A 24,097-nucleotide genomic window follows, 5' to 3' on the forward strand; every position below is an offset into this window, starting at 1 on the left:
CAAATTTAAAAACCCCAATTTCCTTTGCCAGGTCTGTACCGGGAGTTCCGGGAGCTCAAACGGCGCCAGAAACCCCCGGGGAGAGCGGGAGAAGAGGGGTGGGAAAAAAACACAAAGGAGCAGGTGAGGGACACAAAAACACAAAAAATAAAAAAATAAATAAAAAAACCCCACAAAAATAAAAAAAATAGCCACAAAAAATCCAAAACCCCAAAGGAGGAGCAGGTGAGGGACACAGGAATCCTAAAAAATCCCAAAAAATCAAAAAAAACCCCAAAAAATCCAAAACCCCAAAGAGGAGCAGGTGAGGGACACAAAAACACCAAAAATAAAAAAATCACAAAAAAACCCCCAAAAAATAAAATTAAAAAAACCCAAAAAGTCAAAAAAAAAAAAACCCAAAAAATCAAAAAAACTGACAAAAAATCAAAAACCCCAAAGGAGGGGCAGGTGAGGGACACAAAAATCCCAAAAAATCCCCAAAAAATCAAAAAAAAAACCCAAAAAATCAAAACCCCAAAGGAGGAGCAGGTGAGGGACACAAAAATCCCAAAAATCCCCAAATAATCAAAACCCCAAAGGAGGAGCAGGTGAGGGACACAAAAAGACAAAAAATAAAAAAAAAAATCAAAGAAACAAAAAAAAAAAACCACACAAAAAATCCCAAAAAATCTAAAAAAAAATCCCAAAAAACCCCAAAAATCCTAAAAAAACAAACCCAAAAAACCCAAAAAATAAAAAAACCCCACAAAAAAATCCAAAACCCCAAAGGAGGAGCAGGTGAGGGACCCAAAAAACCCAAAAAAAGCCCAAAAAAATCAAAAACCCCACAAAAAATCAAAAACCCCAAAAAAGGAACAGGTGATGGAACCGAAATCCCAAAAAATCCCAAAAATCCTAAGAAAAAAATCCCAAAAACCCGCGAAAAATGAAAAAAACCCACAAAAAACCAAAAACCCCAAAGGAGGGGCAGGTGAGGGACCCAAAAATTCTAAAAAATCCCAAAAAATAAAAAAAACCCCAAAAAATCCAAAACCCCAAAGGAGGAGCAGGTGAGGGACCCAAAAATCCCAAAAAACCCCAACAAAACTCAAAAAACCCCAAAAATCCTAAAAAAAAATCCCAAAAAAACACGCAAAAAATCCCAAAAATCCTAAAAACAACACCAAAAAACCCCAAAAAATAAAAAAAAAAAACACAAAAAAACCCCAAAGGAGGAGCAGGCGAGGGACACAAAAAACACAAAAAATGAAAAAAATTAAAAAAAAACAAAAAAAACCAAAAAATCAAAAAAAAAAACCACAGAAAATCCAAAACCCCAAAGGAGGAGCAGCTGAGGTACCCAAAAATCCCAAGAAATCTCAAAAAACCCCTAAAAAACTAAAAAAACCCCCAAAAATATAAAAAAAAGCCTAAAAAAATCAAAAGCCCCAAAGGAGGAGCAGCTGATGGAATCAAAAATTCTAAAAAATCCCAAAAACCCCCAAAAATAAAAAAAAAAAACTCAAAAAGTCCCAAAAATCCTAAAAAAAAACCCAAAAAACCCCAAAAAATCTATAAAAGCCCCAAAAAATGAAAAACCCCAAAGGAGGAGCAGGTGATGCACCCAAAAATCCCAAAAAATCAACAACCCAACAAAAAAGAAGAGATGATCTATCCAAAAATCCTAGAAAATCCCAAAAAACCCCAAAAAAACAAAGAAAAAACCCCAAAACCCCCAAAAATCCTAAAAACAAAACCCCAAAAATCCCCAAAAATAAAAAAAAAAACCACAATAAATCAAAAACCCCAAAGGAGGAGCAGCTGATGGAACCAAAAATCCTAAAAAATCCCAAAAAGCCCAAAAAAATCAAAAAATCCCAAAAAAGGAGCAGGTGAGGGAACCAAAAATCCCAAAAAATCCCAAAAAACTCAAAAAACCCCAGAAATCCTAAAAAAAAATCCCAAAAAACCCCAAAAAATCAAAAACAAACCCACAAAAAACCAAAACCCCAAAGGAGGAGCAGGTGAGGGACCCAAAAATCCCAAAAAATCCCAAAAATCCAAAAAAAAAAATCCCAAAAAACACCAAAATTAAAAAAAAAAACACACAAAAAAATCCCAAAAATTATAAAAAAAATCCTAAAAAGCCCCAAAAAATAAAAAAAAGAAAAAAAAAAAAACAAAAAAACAAAAAAACAAACCCAAAGGAGAAGCAGCTGAGGGACCAAAAAACCCCAAAAAATAAAAAAAACCCCAAAAAATCCAAAACCCCAAAGGAGGAGCAGGTGAGGGACTCAGGAATCCTAAAAAATCCCAAAAAACCCAAAAACAAAAAAAAAACCCACACAAAAAATCCCAAAAATTCTAAAAAAAAAACACCAAAAAACCCCCAAAAATAAAAATAAAACCCATAAAAAACCAAAACCTCAAAGGAGGAGCAGCTGATGGAACCAAAAATCCCAAAAAATCGAAAAAAAACCCCAAAAAACCAAAAACCCCAAAGGAGGAGCAGGTGAGGGACCCAAAAATCCCAAAAAATCCTAAAAACCCTCAAAAAAAATCCCAAAAATCCTAAAAAAAAAAAATCCCCAAAAAACCCAAAAAATCAATAAAAACCCCAAAAAATCAAAAACCCCAAAGTAGGAGCAGGTGAGGGACACAAAAATCCCAAAAAATAACAAAAAAATCACAAAAACAAAACAAAAAAAACACCGAAAAAATCCCAAAAATTCTAAAAAAAACCCCAAAAAACCCCAAAAATAAAAATAAAACCCACAAAAAACCAAAACCCCAAAGGAGGAGCAGGTGAGGGACCCAAAAATCCCAAAAAACCTCAAAAAATCAAAAACAATCCTGAAAAATCAAAAACCCCAAAGAGGAGCAGGTGAGGGACACAAAAACCACAAAAAAATTTAAAAAATGAAAACAAAACCACAAAAAATCCAAAACCCCAAAGGAGCAGCAGCTGAGGGACACAAAAAACCCCAAAAATAAAAAAAACCAAAAAAAACCCACACGAAAAATCCCAAAAATTCTAAAAAAAAATCCCCAAAAAAGCCCAAAAATAAAAAAAAAAAAAAAAACCCACAAAAACCCCAAAGGAGGAGCAGGTGAGGGACAGAAAAACCCAAAAAACCCCAAAAAATCCCCAAAAATTAAAAAAAAAATCCCAAAAAAATAAAAAAAAATCCCAAAAAACCCCAAAAATTCTTTAAAAAAATCCCAAAAAAACCCAAAAATCAAAAAAACCCCACAAAAACCCCAAAGGAGGAGCAGGTGATGGAACCAAAAATCCCAAAAAGCCCCAAGAAATAAAAAAACACAAAAAACCAAAAACCCCAAAAAACCCAAAAAATAAAAAAAAACCAAAAAAAACCCACACGAAAAATCCCAAAAATTCTAAAAAAAAATCCCCAAAAAAGCCCAAAAATAAAATAAAAAAAAAAAAAACACAAAAACCCCAAAGGAGGAGCAGGTGAGGGACAGAAAAAACCCAAAAAACCCCAAAAAATCCCCAAAAATTAAAATAAAATCCCAAAAATCCCCAAAAAATCAAAAAAAATCCCAAAAAACCCCAAAAATTCTAAAAAAAATCCCAAAAAACCCCAAAAATCAAAAAAACCCCACAAAAACCCCAAAGGAGGAGCAGGTGATGGAACCAAAAATCCTAAAAATCCCAAAAAAACCCAAAAAATAAAAGGAAAAAACCACAAAAAACCAAAAACCCCAAAGAGGAGCAGGTGAGGGACACAAAAATCCCAAAAAATAAATAAAAATAAAAAAATAAACCCACAAAAAATCCCAAAGCCCAAAGGAGGAGCAGGTGAGGGACACAAAAATCCTAAAAAAAATCCTAAAAAAGCCCAAAAAAATCCAAAACCCGCAAAAAATCAAAAACCCCCAAAAAGGAGCAAACGATGCACCCAAAAATCCCAAAAAATCCCAAAAATCTCCAAAAAATCCAAAAGCCCAAAGGAGGGGCAGGTGAGGGACACAAAAACCACAAAAAATCCCAAAAATCCCCCAAAAAATTAAAGAAAAACCCCACAAAATCAAAAACCCCAAAAAAGGAGCAACTGATTTACCCAAAAATCCTAAAAAATCCCAGAAAAACAAAAAAATCCTAAAAAAAATCTTCAAAAAAATCCCCAAAAAATTAAAAATAACCCCACAAAAAATCAAAAAGCCCAAAGGAGCAGCAGGTGAGGGACCCAGGAATCCTAAAAAATCCCAAAAATCCCAAAAAACAAAAAAAACCCACAGAAAAAATCCCAAAAATTCTAAAAAAAAATCCCCAAAAAGCCCAAAAATAAAAAAAAACAAACACAAAAACCCCAAAGAGGAGCAGGTGAGGGAACCAAAAATCCCAAAAAATCAAAAAAATGAAAAAAAAACAAAAAAAACCACACGAAAAATCCCAAAAATTCTAAAAAAAAATCCCAAAAACCCCAAAAATAAAAAAAAAACAAACACAAAAACCACAAAGAGGAGCAGGTGATGGAACCAAAATTCCCAAAAAATCCCAAAAACCCCCAAAAAATAATAAAAAAAAAAACCCAAAAAATCAAAAACCCCAAAGAGGAGCAGATGAGGGACACAAAAACCCCAAAAAACCCAAAAAATAAAAAAAAAACCAAAAAAAACCCACACAAAAAATCCCAAAAATCCTAAAAAAAAATCCCCCAAAAGCCCAAAAATAAAAAAAAACAAACACAAAAACCCCAAAGGAGGAGCAGGTGAGGGACACAAAAATCCCAAAAAATCAAAAAAATGAAAAAAAAAACAAAAAAAACCACACGAAAAATCCCAAAAATTCTAAAAAAAATCCCAAAAACCCCAAAAATAAAAAAAAAAACCACAAAAACCACAAAGAGGAGCAGGTGATGGAACCAAAATTCCCAAAAAATCCCAAAAACGCCCAAAAAAATAAAAAAAAAAAAACCAAAAAATCAAAAACCCCAAAGAGGAGCAGATGAGGGACACAAAAACCCCAAAAAATCAAAAAAATGAAAAAAAACCAAAAAAAAACCACACAAAAAATCCCAAAAATTCTAAAAAAAAATCCCCAAAAAGCCCAAAAATAAAAAAAAAACACAAAAACAACAAAGAGGAGCAGGTGATGGAACCAAAAATGCCAAAAAATCCCAAAAAACACCTAAAAATAAAAATAAAACCCACAAAAAATCAAAAAGCCCAAAAGAGGAGCAGATGAGGGACACAAAAATCCCAAAAAATCAAAAAAATGAAAAAAAAACAAAAACAAAAAAAAAAAACAAAAAATCCCAAAAATTCTAAAAAAAATCCCCAAAACCCCAAAAATAAAAAAAAACCACAAAAACCCCAAAGGAGCGGCAGGTGAGGGACACAAAAATCCTAAAAAATTCCTACAAAACCCCAAAAAATCAAAAAACCCCACAAAAAATCAAAAAGCCCAAAGGAGGAGCAGGTAATGGAACCAAAAATGCCAAAAAATCCCAAAAAATCAAAACCCCCCAAAAAAGGAGCAGCTGATGCTCCCAAAAATCCCAGAAAATCCCAAAAAAACCCTCAAAAAATCCCAAAAATCCTAAAAAAAAAAAATCCCAAAAAAACCCAAAAAGTAAAAAAAAAACCACACAAAAAATCCCAAAAATTCTAAAAAAAAATCCCAAAAAGCCCAAAAATAAAAAAAAACCACAAAAACCCCAAAGAGGAGCCAGTGAGGGACACAAAAACCCAAAAAAAATTTAAAAAATGAAAACAAAACCACAAAAAATCCAAAACCCCAAAGGAGCAGCAGGTGAGGGACACAAAAAACCCCAAAAATAAAAAAAACCAAAAAAAACCCACACGAAAAATCCCAAAAATCCTAAAAAAAAATCCCCAAAAAGCCCAAAAATAAAAAAAAAACAAACACAAAATCCCCAAAGGAGGAGCAGGTGAGGGACACAAAAATCCCAAAAAATCAAAAAAATGAAAAAAAAACAAAAAAAAAACACAAAAAATCCCAAAAATTCTAAAAAAAAATCCCCAAAAAGCCCAAAAATAAAAAAAAAAAACACAAAAACCCCAAAGAGGAGCAAGTGAGGGAACCAAAAATGCCAAAAAATCCCAAAAAACACCTAAAAATAAAAAAAAAAAACACAAAAAACCAAAAACCCCAAAGAGGAGCAGATGAGGGACACAAAAACCCCAAAAAACCCAAAAAATAAAAAAAAAACCAAAAAAAACCCACACAAAAAATCCCAAAAATTCTAAAAAAAATCCCCAAAACCCCAAAAATAAAAAAAAAAACACAAAAACCACAAAGAGGAGCAGGTGATGGAACCAAAATTCCCAAAAAATCCCAAAAACGCCCAAAAAAATAAAAAAAAAAAACCCCAAAAAATCAAAAACCCCAAAGAGGAGCAGATGAGGGACACAAAAACCCCAAAAAATCAAAAAAATGAAAAAAAACCAAAAAAAACCCACACAAAAAATCCCAAAAATCCTAAAAAAAAATCCCCAAAAAGCCCAAAAATAAAAAAAAACAAACACAAAAACCCCAAAGGAGCAGCAGGTGAGGGACACAAAAATCCCAAAAAATCAAAAAAATGAAAAAAAACCAAAAAAAAAACCACACAAAAAATCCCAAAAATTCTAAAAAAAAATCCCCAAAAAGCCCAAAAATAAAAAAAAACCACAAAAACCGCAAAGAGGAGCAGGTGATGGAACCAAAATTCCCAAAAAATCCCAAAAACGCCCAAAAAAATAAAAAAAAAAACCAAAAAATCAAAAACCCCAAAGAGGAGCAGATGAGGGACACAAAAACCCCAAAAAATCAAAAAAATGAAAAAAAACCAAAAAAAAACCACACAAAAAATCCCAAAAATTCTAAAAAAAAAAAGTCCCCAAAAAGCCCAAAAATAAAAAAAAAAACACAAAAACCCCAAAGGAGGAGCAGGTGAGGGACACAAAAATCCCAAAAAATCAAAAAAATGAAAAAAAACCAAAAAAAAACCACACAAAAAATCCCAAAAATTCTAAAAAAAAATCCCCAAAACCCCAAAAATAAAAAAAAACCACAAAAACCGCAAAGGAGCGGCAGGTGAGGGACACAAAAATCCTAAAAAATTCCTACAAAACCCCAAAAAATCAAAAAACCCCACAAAAAATCAAAAAGCCCAAAGGAGGAGCAGGTAATGGAACCAAAAATGCCAAAAAATCCCAAAAAATCAAAACCCCCCAAAAAAGGAGCAGCTGATGCTCCCAAAAATCCCAAAAAATCCCAAAAAAACCCTCAAAAAATCCCAAAAATCCTAAAAAAAAAAAAATCCCAAAAAAACCCAAAAAGTAAAAAAAAAAACCACACAAAAAATCCCAAAAATTCTAAAAAAAAATCCCAAAAAGCCCCAAAAATAAAAAAAAACCACAAAAACCCCAAAGAGGAGCCAGTGAGGGACACAAAAACCCAAAAAAAATTTAAAAAATGAAAACAAAACCACAAAAAATCCAAAACCCCAAAGGAGCAGCAGGTGAGGGACACAAAAAACCCCAAAAATAAAAAAAACAAAAAAAAACCCACACGAAAAATCCCAAAAATCCTAAAAAAAAATCCCCAAAAAGCCCAAAAATAAAAAAAACAAACACAAAAACCCCAAAGGAGGAGCAGGTGAGGGACAGAAAAACCCAAAAAACCCCAAAAAATCCCCAAAAATTTAAAAAAAAATCCCAAAAGTCCCCAAAAAATCAAAAAGAAATCCCAAAAAACCCCAAAAATTCTAAAAAAAAATCCCAGAAAACCCCAAAAATCAAAAAAACCCCACAGAAACCCCAAAGGAGGAGCAGGTGATGGAACCAAAAATCCCAAAAAGCCCCAAGAAATAAAAAAACACAAAAAACCAAAAACCCCAAAGGAGGAGCAGGTGAGGGACACAAAAATCCCAAAAAACCCAAAAAATAAAAAAAAAACCAAAAAAAGCCCACACGAAAAATCCCAAAAATCCTAAAAAAAAATCCCCAAAAAGCCCAAAAATAAAAAAAAACAAACACAAAAACCCCAAAGGAGCAGCAGGTGAGGGACAGAAAAACCCAAAAAATCAAAAAAATGAAAAAAAAACAAAAAAAACCCACACAAAAAATCCCAAAAATTCTAAAAAAAAATCCCAAAAACCCCAAAAATAAAAAAAAAACAAACACAAAAACCACAAAGAGGAGCAGGTGATGGAACCAAAAATGCCAAAAAATCCCAAAAAACACCTAAAAATAAAAATAAAACCCACAAAAAATCAAAAAGCCCAAAGGAGGAGCAGGTGAGGGACCCAGGAATCCTAAAATATCCCCAAAAACCCCAAAAATCCTAAAAAATACTCAAAAAACCCCAAAAATTCTTTAAAAAAATCCCAAAAAACCCCAAAAAATAAAAAAAAAAAAAAACCACACAAAAAATCCCAAAAATTCTAAAAAAAAAAAAAAAATCCCAAAAAACCTCAAAAAATAAAAAAAAAAAAAATACAAAAAACCAAAACCCCAAAGGAGGAGCAGGTGCTGAACCTCAAACACCCCAAAACTCCAAAAAACCCCAAAAAAGCCCAAAGGAGGAGCAGGGCCCGAACCCCAAAACCCCAAAAAATCCCCCCAAAAATCCCCAAAAAACCCCAAGAAAACAAAAAATCCCAAATGAGGAGCAGGGACTGAACCCCAAAAACCTCAAAAGTCCCAAAAACCCCAAATGAGGAGCAGGGCCTGAAAACCCAAAAACCCCAAAGAAAACCCAAAACCCCAAAGAAAACCCCAAAACCCCAAAAAACCCCAAAACCCCAAAAAACCCCAAAGAAAACCCCAAAACCCCAAAAAAAACCTGAAACCCCAAAAACCCCAAAGAAAACCCAAAAACCCCAAATGAGGAGCAGGGCCTGAACCCCAAAAACCACAAAGAAAACCCAGAAAACCCCAAAGAAAACCCCAAAAAGCCCAAAGAGGAGCAGGGCCTGAACCCCAAAACCCCAAAGAAAACCCCAAAACCCCAAAAAACCCCAAAGAAACCCCAACAAACCTCAAAAATCCCAAAAACCCCAATGAGGAGCAGGGCCTGAAACCCCAAAAACCCCAAAGAAAACCCAAAACCCCAAAGAAAACCCAAAAACCCCAAAAAACCCAAAGAAAACCCAAAAAACCCCAAAGAAACCCCAAAAACCCCAAATCCCAAATGAGGAGCAGGGCCTGAACCCCAAAAACCCCAAAGAAACCCCAAAAAAACCCCAAAGAAAACCCAAAAACCCCAAATGAGGAGCAGGGCCTGAACCCCAAAATCCCCAAAGAAAACCCAAAACCCCAAAGAAAACCCAAAAACCCCAAAAATCCCAAAGAAAACCCAAAAAACCCCAAAGAAACCCCAAAAACCCCAAATCCCAAATGAGGAGCAGGGCCTGAACCCCAAAAACCCCAAAGAAACCTCAAAAAAACCCAAAAACCCCAAAGAAAACCCAAAAACCCCAAATGAGGAGCAGGGCCTGAACCCCAAAAACCCCAAAGAAAACCCAAAACCCCAAAAAACCCCAAAACCCCAAAGAAACCCCAACAAACCTCAAAAATCCCAAAAACCCCAAAGAGGAGCAGGGCCTGAAACCCCAAAAACCCCAAAGAAAACCCAAAAACCCCAAAGAAAACCCAAAACCCCAAAAATCCCAAAGAAAACCCCAAAACCCCAAAGAAATCCCAAAAACCCCAAATCCCAAATGAGGAGCAGGGCCTGAACCCCAAAACCACAAAGAAAACCCAAGAACCCCAAAGAAACCCCAAAACCCCAAAAAACCCCAAAACCCCAAAAAACCCCAAAGAAAACCCAAAAAACCCCAAAGAAAACCCCAAAACCCCAAAAAACCCCGAAACCCCAAAAACCCCAAAGAAAACCCAAAAACCCCAAAGAAAACCCCAAAACCCCAAAAAACCCCAAAGAAACCCCAAAAAACCCCAAAAATCCCAAAAACCCCAAAGAGGAGCAGGGCCTGAAACCCCAAAAACCCCAAAGAAAACCCAAAACCCCAAAGAAAACCCAAAAATCCCAAAGAAACCCCAAAAACCCCAAAAACCCCAAACCCCAAATGAGGAGCAGGGCCTGAACCCCAAAAACCCCAAAGAAAACCCAAAAACCCCAAAGAAAACCCCAAAAAGCCCAAAGAGGAGCAGTCCTGAACCCCAAAACCACAAAAAAAAAAAATCCCAAAAACCCCAAATGAGGAGCAGGGCCTGAAACCCCAAACCCCAAAAACCCCAAAAAACCTCAAAAGTCCCAAAAAGCCCAAAGGAGGAGCAGGGCCCAAACCCCAAAAACCCCAAAAAATCCCCCCAAAAATCCCCAAAAAACCCCAAGAAAACAAAAAATCCCAAATGAGGAGCAGGGACTGAACCCCAAAAACCCCAAAAACCCCAAATGAGGAGCAGGGACTGAACCCCAAAAACCCCAAAGAAAACCCCAAAACCCCAAAACCCTCAAAAACCCCAAAGAAAACCCCAAAACCCCAAAAAACCCCAAAGAAAACCCAAAAAACCCCAAAGAAAACCCAAAAAACTCCAAAGAAAACCCCAAAAACCCCAAAAACCCCAAAAACCCCAAATGAGGAGCAGGGCCTGAACCCCAAAAACCCCAAAAACCCCAAAAACCCCGAGGGATTTTTGAGGCATTTTTGGGGTTTGGGGCTGGAATTCTTGGGATTTTTGGGATTTTTGGGGTTTGGGGTTGGGATTTTGGGGCATTTTTGGGATTTTTGGGAATTTTGGGAATTTTGGGGTTTGGGGTTGGGGTTTTGGGGCATTTTTGGGATTTTTGGGATTTTTGGGGTTTGGGGTTGGGATTTTTGGGATTTTTGGGATTTTTGGGGTTTGGGGCTGGAATTTTTGGGATTTTTGGGATTTTTGGGAATTTTGGGGTTTGGGGTTGGGATTTTGGGGCATTTTTGGGATTTTTGGGGTTTTTTGGGATTTTGGGAGATTTTTTGGGATTTTTGGGGTTTGGGGCTGGGATTTTTGGGATTTTTGGGATTTTTGGGGTTTGGGGTTGGGATTTTGGGGCATTTTTGGGATTTTTGGGATTTTTGGGATTTTTGGGGTTTGGGGTTGGGATTTTGGGGCATTTTGGGGATTTTTGGGGCTGGGATTTTTGGGAATTTTGGGAATTTTGGGGTTTGGGGCTGAAATTTTTGGGAATTTTTGGGATTTGGGGTTTTTGGGAACTTTGGGGGATTTTTTGGGATTTTTGGGGTTTGGGGCTGGAATTTTTGGGATTTTTGGGATTTTTGCGAATTTTGGGGTTTGGGGTTGGGATTTTGGGGCATTTTTGGGATTTTTGGGATTTTTGGGGTTTGGGGTTGGGATTTTGGGGCATTTTTGGGATTTTTGGGGCTGGGATTTTTGGGAATTTTGGGAATTTTGGGGTTTGGGGCTGGGATTTTGGGGCATTTTTTGGGATTTGGGGTTTTTGGGAACTTTGGGGGATTTTTTGGGATTTTTGGGGTTTGGGGCTGGAATTTTTGGGATTTTTGGGATTTTTGGGAATTTTGGGGTTTGGGGTTGGGATTTTGGGGCATTTTTGGGATTTTTGGGGTTTGGGGCTGGGATTTTTGGGATTTTTGGGGTTTGGGGCTGGAATTTTTGGGATTTTTGGGATTTTTGGGATTTTTGGGGTTTGGGGTTGGGATTTTTGGGATTTTTGGGATTTTTGGGGTTTGGGGCTGGGATTTTTGGGATTTTTGGGATTTTTGGGGTTTGGGGTTGGGATTTTGGGGCCTTTTGGGGATTTTTGGGATTTTTGGGGCTGGGATTTTTGGGATTTTTGGGATTTTTGGGGTTTGGGGCTGCGATTTTTGGGATTTTCGGGAATTTTGGGGTTTGGGGCTGGAATTTTTGGGATTTTTGGGGTTTGGGGTTGGGATTTTGGGGCATTTTTTGGGATTTTGGGGGGATTTTTTGGGATTTTGGGGCATTTTTTGGGTTTTTTGGGTTTTTTTGGGGAACTTTGGGGCATTTTTTGGGATTTTGGGGCATTTTTTGGGATTTGGGGTTTTTTGGGAACTTTGGGGCATTTTTGGGATTTTTGGGGTTTGGGGCTGGGATTTTTTGGGATTTTTGGGATTTTTTGGATTTTTGGGATTTTGGGGCATTTTTTGGGATTTTTGGGGTTTGGGGTTGGGATTTTGGGGCATTTTTGGGATTTTTGGGATTTTGGGGGTTTTTTGGGATTTTGGGAGATTTTTTGGGATTTTGGGGGTTTGGGGCTGGGATTTTTGGGATTTTTGAGGCATTTTCGGGGTTTGGGGCTGCGATTTTTGGGATTTTTGGGAATTTTGGGGTTTGGGGCTGAGATTTTGGAGCATTTTTGGGATTTTGGGGCAGTTTTGGGATTTTTGAGTTTTTGGGGTTGGGATTTTGGGGGATTTTTTGGGATTTTTGGGGTTTTTTGGGATTTTTGGGATTTTTGGGGTTTGGGGCTGGAATTTTTGGGATTTTTGGGGTTTGGGGTTGGGATTTTGGGGCATTTTTTGGGATTTGGGGTTTTTTGGGAACTTTGGAGGATTTTTTGGGATTTTTGGGGTTTGGGGTTGGGATTTTTGGGATTTTGGGGCATTTTTTGGGATTTGGGGTTTTTGGGAACTTTGGGGGATTTTTGGGATTTTTGGGGTTTGGGGTTGGGATTTTGGGGGATTTTTTTGGGATTTTTGGGGGGATTCTTTGGGATTTTGGGGATGGAATTTTTGGGATTTTTCTGGGATTCTGGGCTGAGATATTTGGGGTTTTTGTGGGGTTTTTGTGGGGTTTGGACTTGGGAATTTGGGAGATTTTTGGGATTTTTTGATTTTGTGGGGTTTTTTTGAGGGGATTTTTGGGATTTATTTTGATTTTTGTGGGGTTTTTTGAGGGGATTTTTGGGGTACTGAGCTGAGATTTGGGGGAATTTTGGGGGGATTTTTTGGGGGTTTGGGGCTGGAATTTTTGGGATTTTTCTGGGATTCTGGGCTGAGATTTTTGGGATTTTTGTGGGGTTTTTGTGGGATTTGGACTTGGGAATTTGGGAGATTTTTGGGGATTCTGGGTGGGATTTTTTGGGATTTTTGTGGGGTTTTCTTGAGGGGAATTTTGGGAGACGTTGGGATTGGGAATTTTGGGGGTTTTGGGCTGAGATTTTTGGGATTCAGGGAATTTTGGGGATCCCGGGCTGGGATTTTTTGGGATTTTGGGGATATTTGGCGTTTCTTGGCTGGAATTTTGGGTTTTGTTTTTTGTTTTTTTTTTTTTTTTTTTTGTAATTTTGACCTGGAATTTTTGATTTTTTTCAATTTTTTTTTCCTATTTTTGAGCAGATTTTGTGGATTTTCTCCATTTTCTCTCTTTTGCAGGAGGAAGATTTGGGGTGTTGGGGCTCCCACCTGAACAGAGCCCCAAAAAGCCCAAAAACCCCAAAACCCCCCCAGGGCCGGGCGGGAATTTCCCCCTGGGACGGGATCAGAGGCAAAGGCAGAGCGGGGCCCGGCAGGAAGGTGAGAGGGGAGCGGGGCAGGGGGGAATTGGGAGCCCCAAAATCACAGAGAACAAAAAAAGAAACCCAAAAATGGAAAAATCCCAAAATTTGGGACCCTAAAAATGGAAAAATCCCAAAATTTGGGACCCGAAAAATGGAAAAATCCCAAAATTTGGGACCCAAACATGGGAAAATCCCAAAATTTGGGACCCAAACATGGGAAAATCCCCAAATTTGGGACCCTAAAATGAAAAAATCACAAAATTTGGGACTCTAAAAATGGAAAAATCCCAAAATTTGGGACTCTGAAAAATTGAAATATCCCAAAATTTTGGACCCTAAAAATGGAAAAATCCCAAAATTTGGGACCCAGAAATGGAAAAATCCCCAAATTTGGGACACTAAAAATGGAAAAATCCCCAAATTTGTGACCTTAAAAAATTGAAAAATCCCAAAATTTGGGACCCAAATATGGGAAAATCCCCAAATTTGGGACCCGAAAAATGGAAAAATCCCAAAATTTGGGACCCAAACATGGGAAAATCCCAAAATTTGGGACCCAAACATGGGAAAATCCCCAAATTTGGGACCCTAAAATGAAAAAATCACAAAATTTGGGACTCTAAAAATGGAAAAATCCCAAAATTTGGAACTCTGAAAAATTGAAATATCCCAAAATTTTGGACCCTAAAAATGGAAAAATCCCAAAATTTGGGACCCAGAAATGGAAAAATCCCCAAATTTGGGACACTAAAAATGGAAAAATCCCCAAATTTGTGACCTTAAAAAATTGAAAAATCCCAAAATTTGGGACCCAAATATGGGAAAATCCCAAAATTTGGACTCTAAAATTTGAAATATCCCAGAATTTGGGACTCCAAAAATTCCAAAATTTGGAACATTAAAAATGGAAAAATTCCAAAATTTGGGGCTCCAAAAATGGAAAAATCCCAAAATTTGGGACCTTAAAAATGGAAAAATCCCCAAAATTTGGGACCCTAAAATGAAAATATCATAAAATTTGGGACTCTAAAAAATTAAAAAATCCCAAAAATTGGGACCCTAAATAAATCAAAAGTCCCAAAATTTGGGACCATAAAAATGGAAAAATCCCAAAATTTGGGACCTTAAAAATGGAAAAATCCCAAAATTTGCGACCCAAAAATGGAAAAATCCCAAAATTTGGGAACCAAATATGGGAAAATCCCAAAACATGGGACCCTAAAAATTGAAATATCCCAAAATTACGGACTCCAAAAATGGAAAAATCCCCAAATTTGGGACACTAAAAAATTGAAAAATCCCAAAATTTGGGACCCTAAAAATGGAAAAATCCCCAAATATGGGACACTAAAAAATTGAAAAATCCCAAAATTTGGGACACTAAAAATGGAAAAATCCCAAAATTTGTGACCTTAAAAAATTGAAAAATCCCAAAATTTGAGACCCTAAAAATGGAAAAATCCCAAAATTTGGGACCCTAAAATGAAAAAATTTCAAAATTTGGGACTCTGAAAAATGGAAAAATCCCGAAATTTTGGACCCTAAAAATGGAAAAATCCCAAAATTTGCGACCTAAAAATGGAAAAATCCCAAAATTTAAGACTCTAAAAATTGAAAAATCCCAAAAATGGACTCCAAAAAATTGAAAAATCCCCAAATTTTGGACCCTAAAATGAAAAAATCACAAAATTTGGGACTCTAAAAATGGAAAAATCCCAAAATTTGGGACCCAGAAATGGAAAAATCCCCAAATTTGGGACTCTAAAAATGGAAAAATCCCAAAATTTGGGACCATAAAAATGGAAAAATCCCAAAATTTGGGACACTAAAAATGGAAAAATCCCAAAATTTGGGACTCTGAAAAATTGAAAAATCCCAAAATTTGGGACCCTAAAATGAAAAAATCACAAAATTTGGACTCTAAAATTTGAAATATCCCAGAATTTGGGACTCCAAAAATTCCAAAATTTGGAACGTTAAAAATGGAAAAAGCCCAAAATTTGGGACTCCAAAAATGGAAAAATCCCAAAATTTGGGACCTTAAAAATGGAAAAATCCCAAAATTTGGGACCCTAAAATGAAAATATCATAAAATTTGGGACTCTAAAAAATTAAAAAATCCCAAAAATTGGGACCCTAAATAAATCAAAAGTCCCAAAATTTGGGACCATAAAAATGGAAAAATCCCAAAATTTGGGACCTTAAAAATGGAAAAATCCCAAAATTTGCGACCCAAAAATGGAAAAATCCCAAAATTTGAGAACCAAATATGGGAAAATCCCAAAACATGGGACCCTAAAAATTGAAATATCCCAAAATTACGGACTCCAAAAATGGAAAAATCCCCAAATTTGGTACACTAAAAAATTGAAAAATCCCAAAATTTGGGACCCTAAAAATGGAAAAATCCCAAAATTTGGGACCTTAAAAAATTGGAGAATCCCAAAATTTGGGACCCCAAAAATGGAAAAATCCCAAAATTTGGGACCCAAATATGGGAAAATCCCCAAATTTGAGACCCTAAAAATGGAAAAATCCCAAAATTTGGGACTCTGAAAAATTGAAAAATCCCAAAATTTTGGACCCTAAAAATGGAAAAATCCCAAAATTTGGGACTCTAAAAAATTGAAAAATCCCAAAATTTGGGACCCTAAAAATGGAAAAATCCCCAAATTTGTGACCTTAAAAAATTGAAAAATCCCAGAATTTGGGACTCCAAAAATTCCAAAATTTGGAACGTTAAAAATGGAAAAAGCCCAAAATTTGGGACCTTAAAAATGGAAAAATCCCCAAATTTGGGACCCTAAAATGAAAACATCATAAAATTTGGGACTCTAAAAAATTAAAAAATCCCAAAAAGTGGGACCCTAAATAAATCAAAAGTCCCAAAATTTGGGACCATAAAAATGGAAAAATCCCAAAATTTGGGACCTTAAAAATGGAAAAATCCCAAAATTTGCGACCCAAAAATGGAAAAATCCCAAAATTTGGGAACCAAATATGGGAAAATCCCAAAACATGGGACCCTAAAAATTGAAATATCCCAAAATTACGGACTCCAAAAATGGAAAAATCCCCAAATTTGGGACTCGGAAAAATTGAAAAATCCCAAAACTTGGGACCCTAAAAATGGAAAAATCCCAAAATTTGGGACCCTAAAAATGGAAAAATCCCAAAATTTGGGACCCTAAAAATGGAAAAATCCCAAAATTTGGGACTCTGAAAAATTGAAAAATCCCAAAATTTGGGACCCTAAAATGAAAAAATCACAAAATTTGGACTCTAAAATTTGAAATATCCCAGAATTTGGGACTCCAAAAATTCCAAAATTTGGAACGTTAAAAATGGAAAAAGCCCAAAATTTGGGACTCCAAAAATGGAAAAATCCCAAAATTTGGGACCTTAATAATGGAAAAATCCCAAAATTTGGGACTCTAAAAAATTAAAAAATCCCAAAAAGTGGGACCCTAAATAAATCAAAAGTCCCAAAATTTGGGACCATAAAAATGGAAAAATCCCAAAATTTGGGACCTTAAAAATGGAAAAATCCCAAAATTTGCGACCCAAAAATGGAAAAATCCCAAAATTTGGGAACCAAATATGGGAAAATCCCAAAACATGGGACCCTAAAAATTGAAATATCCCAAAATTACGGACTCCAAAAATGGAAAAATCCCCAAATTTGGGACTCGGAAAAATTGAAAAATCCCAAAACTTGGGACCCTAAAAATGGAAAAATCCCAAAATTTGGGACCCTAAAAATGGAAAAATCCCAAAATTTGGGACCCTAAAAATGGAAAAATCCCAAAATTTGGGACTCTGAAAAATTGAAAAATCCCAAAATTTGGGACCCTAAAATGAAAAAATCACAAAATTTGGACTCTAAAATTTGAAATATCCCAGAATTTGGGACTCCAAAAATTCCAAAATTTGGAACGTTAAAAATGGAAAAAGCCCAAAATTTGGGACTCCAAAAATGGAAAAATCCCAAAATTTGGGACCTTAATAATGGAAAAATCCCAAAATTTGGGACTCTAAAAAATTAAAAAATCCCAAAAAGTGGGACCCTAAATAAATCAAAAGTCCCAAAATTTGGGACCATAAAAATGGAAAAATCCCAAAATTTGGGACCTTAAAAATGGAAAAATCCCAAAATTTGGGAACCAAATATGGGAAAATCCCAAAACATGGGACCCTAAAAATTGAAATATCCCAAAATTACGGACTCCAAAAATGGAAAAATCCCCAAATTTGGGACTCGGAAAAATTGAAAAATCCCAAAATTTGGGACCCTAAAAATGGAAAAATCCCAAAATTTGGGACTCTGAAAAATTGAAAAATCCCAAAATTTGGGACCATAAAAATGGAAAAATCCCAAAATTTGTGACCTTAAAAAATTGAAAAATCCCAAAATTTGGGACCCTAAAAATGGAAAAATCCCAAAATTTGGACTCTAAAAATTGAAATATCCCAGAATTTGGGACTCCAAAAATTCCAAAATTTGGAACGTTAAAAATGGAAAAAGCCCAAAATTTGGGACTCCAAAAATGGAAAAATCCCCAAATTTGGGACACTAAAAAATTGAAAAATCCCAAAATTTGGGACCCTAAAAATGGAAAAATCCCCAAATTTGGGACACTAAAAAATTGAAAAATCCCAAAATTTGGGACACTTAAAATGGAAAAATCCCAAAATTTGTGACCTTAAAAAATTGAAAAATCCCAAAATTTGAGACCCTAAAAATGGAAAAATCCCAAAATTTGGGACCCTAAAATGAAAAAATTTCAAAATTTGGGACTCTGAAAAATGGAAAAATCCCGAAATTTTGGACCCTAAAAATGGAAAAATCCCAAAATTTGCGACCTAAAAATGGAAAAATCCCAAAATTTAAGACTCTAAAAATTGAAAAATCCCAAAAATGGACTCCAAAAAATTGAAAAATCCCCAAATTTTGGACCCTAAAATGAAAAAATCACAAAATTTGGGACTCTAAAAATGGAAAAATCCCAAAATTTGGGACCCAGAAATGGAAAAATCCCCAAATTTGGGACTCTAAAAATGGAAAAATCCCAAAATTTGGGACTCTGAAAAATTGAAAAATCCCCAAATTTTGGACCCTAAAAATGGAAAAATCCCAAAATTTGGGACTCTAAAAATTGAGAAATCCCAAAAATGGACTCCAAAAAATGGAAAAATCCCCAAATTTGGGACCCAAAAATTGAAGAATCCCAAAATTTGGGACCCTAAAACTTAAAAATCCCAAAATTTGGGACTCTTAAAATGGAAAAATCCTAAAATTTGGGACCCTAAAAAAATGAAAACTCCCAAAATTTGGGACTCCAAAAATTGAAAAATCCCAAAATTTGGGACCCTAAAAACGGAAAAAACCCCAAAATTTGGGACTCCAAAATTTGAAAAATCCCAAAATTTGGGACTCTGAAAAATTGAAAAATTGGAAAATACCAAAATTTGGGACTCTGAAAAATTGAAAAATCCCAAAATTTTGGACCCTAAAAATGGAAAAATCCCAAAATTTGGGACTGTAAAAAATTGAAAAATCCCAAAATTTGGGACCCTAAAATGAAAAAATCAAAAAATTTGGGACCCTAAAAAATGGAAAAATCCCAAAATTTGGGACCTTAAAAATTGAAATATCCCAAAATTACGGACTCCAAAAATTGAAAAATCCCAAAATTTGGGACCCCAAAAATGGAAAAATCCCAAAATTTGGGACCCAAAAATTGAAAAATCCCAAAAATAGACTCCAAAAACTTGAAAAATCCCAAAATTTGGTACTCCAAAAATGTAAAAATCCCAAAATTTGGGACCCAAATATGGAAAAATCCCAAAATTTGGGACCCAAATATGGAAAAATCCAAATTTTGGATTTTCTCCAAATCCCTGTTAAATTCAGGAGTTGAAATTCCAGAGTGGATAAAAAATTGGGGATTTTTTTTTCTCTCTTTTTTCTCCAGGAGCCTCCTCTGACCCCAAACCTCCGAAAAAAACCCAAAATTCCCAAATCCCAAAAAAACCCAGAGCTGGGAGCTGAAAATCCCAAAAATTCCCCAAAATTCCCAGAGCTGGGGGCTGAAATTCCATCGGGAAATCCCAAAAATTCCCCAAAATTTTCAGAGCTGGGAGCTGAAATTTCATCAGAAAATCCCAAAAATTCCCAAAAATTTTCAGAGCTGGGAGCTGAAATTCCATCAGGAAATCCCAAAAATTCCCAAAAATTTTTCCTTCCTCAATCAATGGGAAAAAATCCCAAAATTTCCCAAGAATTCCCAGAATTGGGACCCAAAATTCCATCAGAAAACTCCCAAGAATTTCCAGAATTTTCCCTTCCAACCTCAATAGAAAATAATCCGAAAAATTCCCAAAAATTCCCAGAGTTGGGAGCTGAAATTCCATCAGCAAATCCCAAAAATTCCCAAAATTTCCCAGAATTTTTCTTTCCCTCCTCATTAGAAAAAAATCCCCAAAATTCCCAAAATTTTCCAGAGCTGGCACCTGAAATTCCATCAGAAAATCCCCAAAATTCCCAAGAATTCCCAGAACTTGGACTCAAAATTCCATCAGGAAATCCCAAAAATTCCCCCAAACTTTTCCCTCCGACCTCGTTGGAAAAAAATCCCAAAATTTCCCCAAATTCCCCTGAATTTTTGGCCCAAACTCCCCAATTTTTCCCCATTTCTGGAAAATTCCAGCGGCTCCGGCGGAGCGTGGCCAAAACTTTGGGGTCTCTGGACCCTGCCTGGATCCAGAGGGTGGAGGAATCCCAGAAAATTTGGGAATCCCAAAAAAATGAGGAATTTTTGGGGAATTTTGGGGCGGAATTTGGTGGGAATTTCGGGGGGAAAAGGCCCCGGGATGGGGGTGGGGATGGGGAGGTTCCAGCCAAGATCAAAGAACCCAAATCCAGAATTTTTGGGGCGAAGGAAAAGCAGGAAAATTGGGAAAATCGGGAAAATCAGGAAAAGGAAAAATCCCAAAATGGATCTGGAGGATTCCTGGAGGAGGAAGAGGAGGAGGAAGAGAAACCCAAAGCCACGTGCAGAGCTCGGTAATTCTGCATTTTTCTGCCTTTTTCCCATCTTTTTTTAAACATTTTCTACTTTTTTTTCTAGATTTTTCCACCTTTTCCCGCTTTTCCCACTTTTTTCCAGCTTTTCCCCAGATTTTCTCTGCCTTTTTTCCAACTTGTCCCTGCCTTTATTCTGCCTTTCCAAGATTGGAAAATCCCAAAATTAAAGACCCCCAAAATCTGAAACATCCCAAAAATATGAGAACCAAAAAATCCCAAAAATAAAGACCCCAAAATCCGAAAAATTTAAAAAATCCTTATCTCAAAAATCCCTTTTTATTTTCAATTTTTTCCCATTTTCCACCGTTTTTAATCCCTTTTTCCCTCAGAGCCCCAGCCCAGGGCAATTTCATCTGCCTTAACCTGAAGAGAAAATCGGAGAACTCAAAAACCCCAAAACTAAAAACCTCAAAATCCGAAAAATCCTAATCCCAAAATTCCATTTTTTTCCCGTTTTCCTGCTGTTTTTAATCCCTTTTCCCCCTCAGAGCCCCGCCCCGGGGCAATTTCATCCGCCTTAACCTGAAGAGAAAATCGGAGCTCTCAAGCCCCTCAAAATTAAAGACCCCAAAATCCGAAAATTAAAAAAATCCCCAACATCCTCATCCTAAAATTCCCTTTTACCCCATTTTCCCCATTTTCCACCGTTTTTAATCCCTTTTCCCCCTCAGAGCCCCGGCCCGGGGCAATTTCATCCGCCTTAACCTGAAGAGAAAATCGGAGCTCTCAAACCCCTCAAAATTAAAGACCCCAAAATCCGAAAATTAAAAAAATCCCCAAAATCCCCAAAATCCTCATCCTAAAATTCCCTTTTTCCCCATTTTTCCCATTTTCCGCCGTTTTTAATCCCTTTTCCCTCTCAGAGCCCCGGCCCGGGGCAACTTCATCCGCCTTAACCTGAAGAGAAAATCGGAGCTCTCAAGCCCCTCAAAATTAAAGACCCCAAAATCCGAAAATTAAAAAAATCCCCAACATCCTCATCCTAAAATTCCCTTTTACCCCATTTTCCCCATTTTCCCCCGTTTTTAATCCCTTTTACCCCTCAGAGCCCCCGCCCCGGGGCAATTTCATCCGCCTTAACCTGAAAGGAAAATCTGAGAACTCAAAAACCGCAAAATTAAAGACCCCAAAATCCGAAAAATTAAAAAAATCCCAAAAATCCCCCCAAAAAATCATCCCAAAATTCCCTTTTTTCCCATTTTCCCCGATTTTCCCTGGTTTTTAATCCCTTTTTCCCCTCAGAGCCCCGCCCCGGGGCAATTTCATCCGCCTTAACCTGAAGAGAAAATCGGAGCTCTCAAGCCCCTCAAAATTAAAGACCCCAAAATCCAAAAATTAAAAAAATCCCCCAAATCCCCCAAATCCTCATCCTGAAATTCCCTTTTTCCCCATTTTTCCCATTTTCCGCCGTTTTTAATCCCTTTTTCCCCTCAGAGCCCCCGCCCCGGGGCAATTTCATCCGCCTTAACCTGAAAGGAAAATCTGAGAACTCAAAAACCGCAAAATTAAAGACCCCAAAATCCGAAAAATTAAAAAAAAAAAAAAACAAAAATCCCCCCAAAAAATCATCCCAAAATTCCCCTTTTTCCCATTTTCCCCGATTTTGCCTGGTTTTTAATCCCTTTTTCCCCTCAGAGCCCCGGCCCGGGACCGCGGCAATTTCGTCCTCCTCAACCTGAAGAGAAAATCGGAGCACTCAAACCCCTCAAAATTAAAGACCCCAAAATCCGAAAAATTAAAAAAAATCCCAAAAATCCTCATCTTGAAATTCCCTTTTTTCCCATTTTTCCGATTTTCCCTGGTTTTTAATCCCTTTTTCCCCTCAGAGCCCCGCCCCGGGGCAATTTCGTCCGCCTGAACCTGAAGAGAAAGTCGTATTCCCGCGCATCCATGAGGGGAAAATTCCTCCGCAAACAGGTAAAAGATCCCAAATTTTTTATTTTGGGAATTTCCGACCTCTCCTGTGATGGAATTTTGAGATTCGGGATTTTTTTTTTGCAGGTTTGGAAGCAAAAATGGAGAAAAAAGTTCGGGGGCGGAGCCGATGTTTGCTTCCGGTGTGGCGGGAAGGGGCACTGGGCTTCGGAGTGCCCAGGTGAGCCCGGGGTTTGGGGTTTATGAGGGGATTTTTGGGATTTTTGAGGGGATTTTGGGATTTCTGAGGGGATTTTGGGGATAAAATAGCGGGAAAAGGGTGAGGGAGGTTTTTATGCATGGATTTGTGTGCACAGGGAAGGATTTGGGTTTCTTCAAGGGGAAAATTGCGAGATTGGGCTGGGAAATTTTGGGATTTCTGAGGGGAATTTTTTCGGTTTCTGAGGGGATATTGGGATTTCTCAAGGGATTTTTGGGATAAAATGTCAGGAAAAGGGTGACGGAGGTTCTTTTCCATGGATTTTTGAGGGAATTTTGTGCACAGGGAAGGATTTGGGATCGTTCCCTGAGGAAATTGCGATTTCAGGCTGGGAATTTTTTGGGATCATTCTCTGAGAAAATTCTGATTTCAGATTGAGAATATTTAGGATTTCTGAGGGGATTTGGAATCATTGCCAGAAAAATTCTGGAGGAAATTGCGAGGTCAGGCTGGGAAATTTTGGGATTTCTGAGGGGATTTTTTTGGGATTTCTGAAGGGAATTTTGGGATAAAATGGCAGGAAAAGGGTGAGGGAAGTTCTTTTCCATGGATTTTTTTGGGAATTCTGCTCCCTGGGAAGGATTTGGAATCATTCTCAGAGAAATTCCTGAGGAAATTGCGATGTCAGGCCAGAATTTTTTGGGATTTCTGAGGGGATTTTTTTTATTTTTGGGATTTTTGAGGGAATTTTTTGGGATTTCTGAGGGGATTTTTGGGATAAAACAGCAGGAAAAGGCCAAGGGAGGTTCTTTTCCATGGATTTTTGAGGGAATTCTGCTTACTGGAAAGGATTTGGGATCGGATTTGGGATCATTCTTGGAGAAATTCCTGAGGAAATTTTGGGAGTTTTTGAGATTTCTGAGGGGATTTTTTCAATTTTTGAGGGAATTTTGCTATTTCTGAGGAGATTTTTGGGATAAAACGCCAGGAAAAGGGTGAGGGAGGTTTTTTTCCATGGATTTTTTTCGGAATTCTGCTCCCAGGGAAGGATTTGGGATCATTCTCAGAGAAATTCCTGAGGAAATTGCAAGGTCAGGTCAGATTTTTTTAGGATTTCTGAGGGGAGTTTTTTTATTTTTGGGAATTTTTGAGGGAATTTTGGGATTTCTGAGGGGGTTTTTGGGATAAAACAGCAGGAAAGTGGGTGAGGAGGGTTCTTTTCCATGGAATTTTGAGGGAATTCTGCTCACAGAGAAGGATTAGGATCAGATTTGGGATGATAACCGGAGAAATTCTGGAGGAAATTCTGGGCATTTTTGGGATTTCTGAGGGGATTTTTTGGGATTTTTGAGGGAATTTTGGGATTTCTGAGGAGATTTTTGGGATAAAATGGTGGGAAAAGGGTGAGGGAGGCTTTTTCCATGGATTTTTGAGGGAATTCTGCTCACAGGGAAGGATTTGGGATTGAATTTGGGATCGT

The 24,097-nt window shown here is 37.0% G+C and overlaps 1 protein-coding gene across 1 annotated transcript in view; it reads left to right on the plus strand.

Moving 5' to 3' along the window:
• The first annotated feature begins 20,369 nt into the window (after positions 1-20,369).
• The window catches only part of RECQL4 (RecQ like helicase 4), a 28,717-nt gene continuing 24,989 nt past the window's right edge, over positions 20,370-24,097 (plus strand). Inside the window, exons 1-3 of the mRNA XM_058815822.1 lie at positions 20,370-20,522; positions 22,370-22,460; positions 22,545-22,638. Coding sequence (XP_058671805.1) covers positions 22,434-22,460; positions 22,545-22,638 — 121 coding nt within the window. The 5' untranslated portion in view covers positions 20,370-20,522; positions 22,370-22,433. The remainder of the gene's footprint in view (positions 20,523-22,369; positions 22,461-22,544; positions 22,639-24,097) is intronic.

This window comes from Ammospiza caudacuta, chromosome 1 (genome assembly GCF_027887145.1).
Source record: "Ammospiza caudacuta isolate bAmmCau1 chromosome 1, bAmmCau1.pri, whole genome shotgun sequence".
Taxonomy (NCBI): domain Eukaryota; kingdom Metazoa; phylum Chordata; class Aves; order Passeriformes; family Passerellidae; genus Ammospiza; species Ammospiza caudacuta.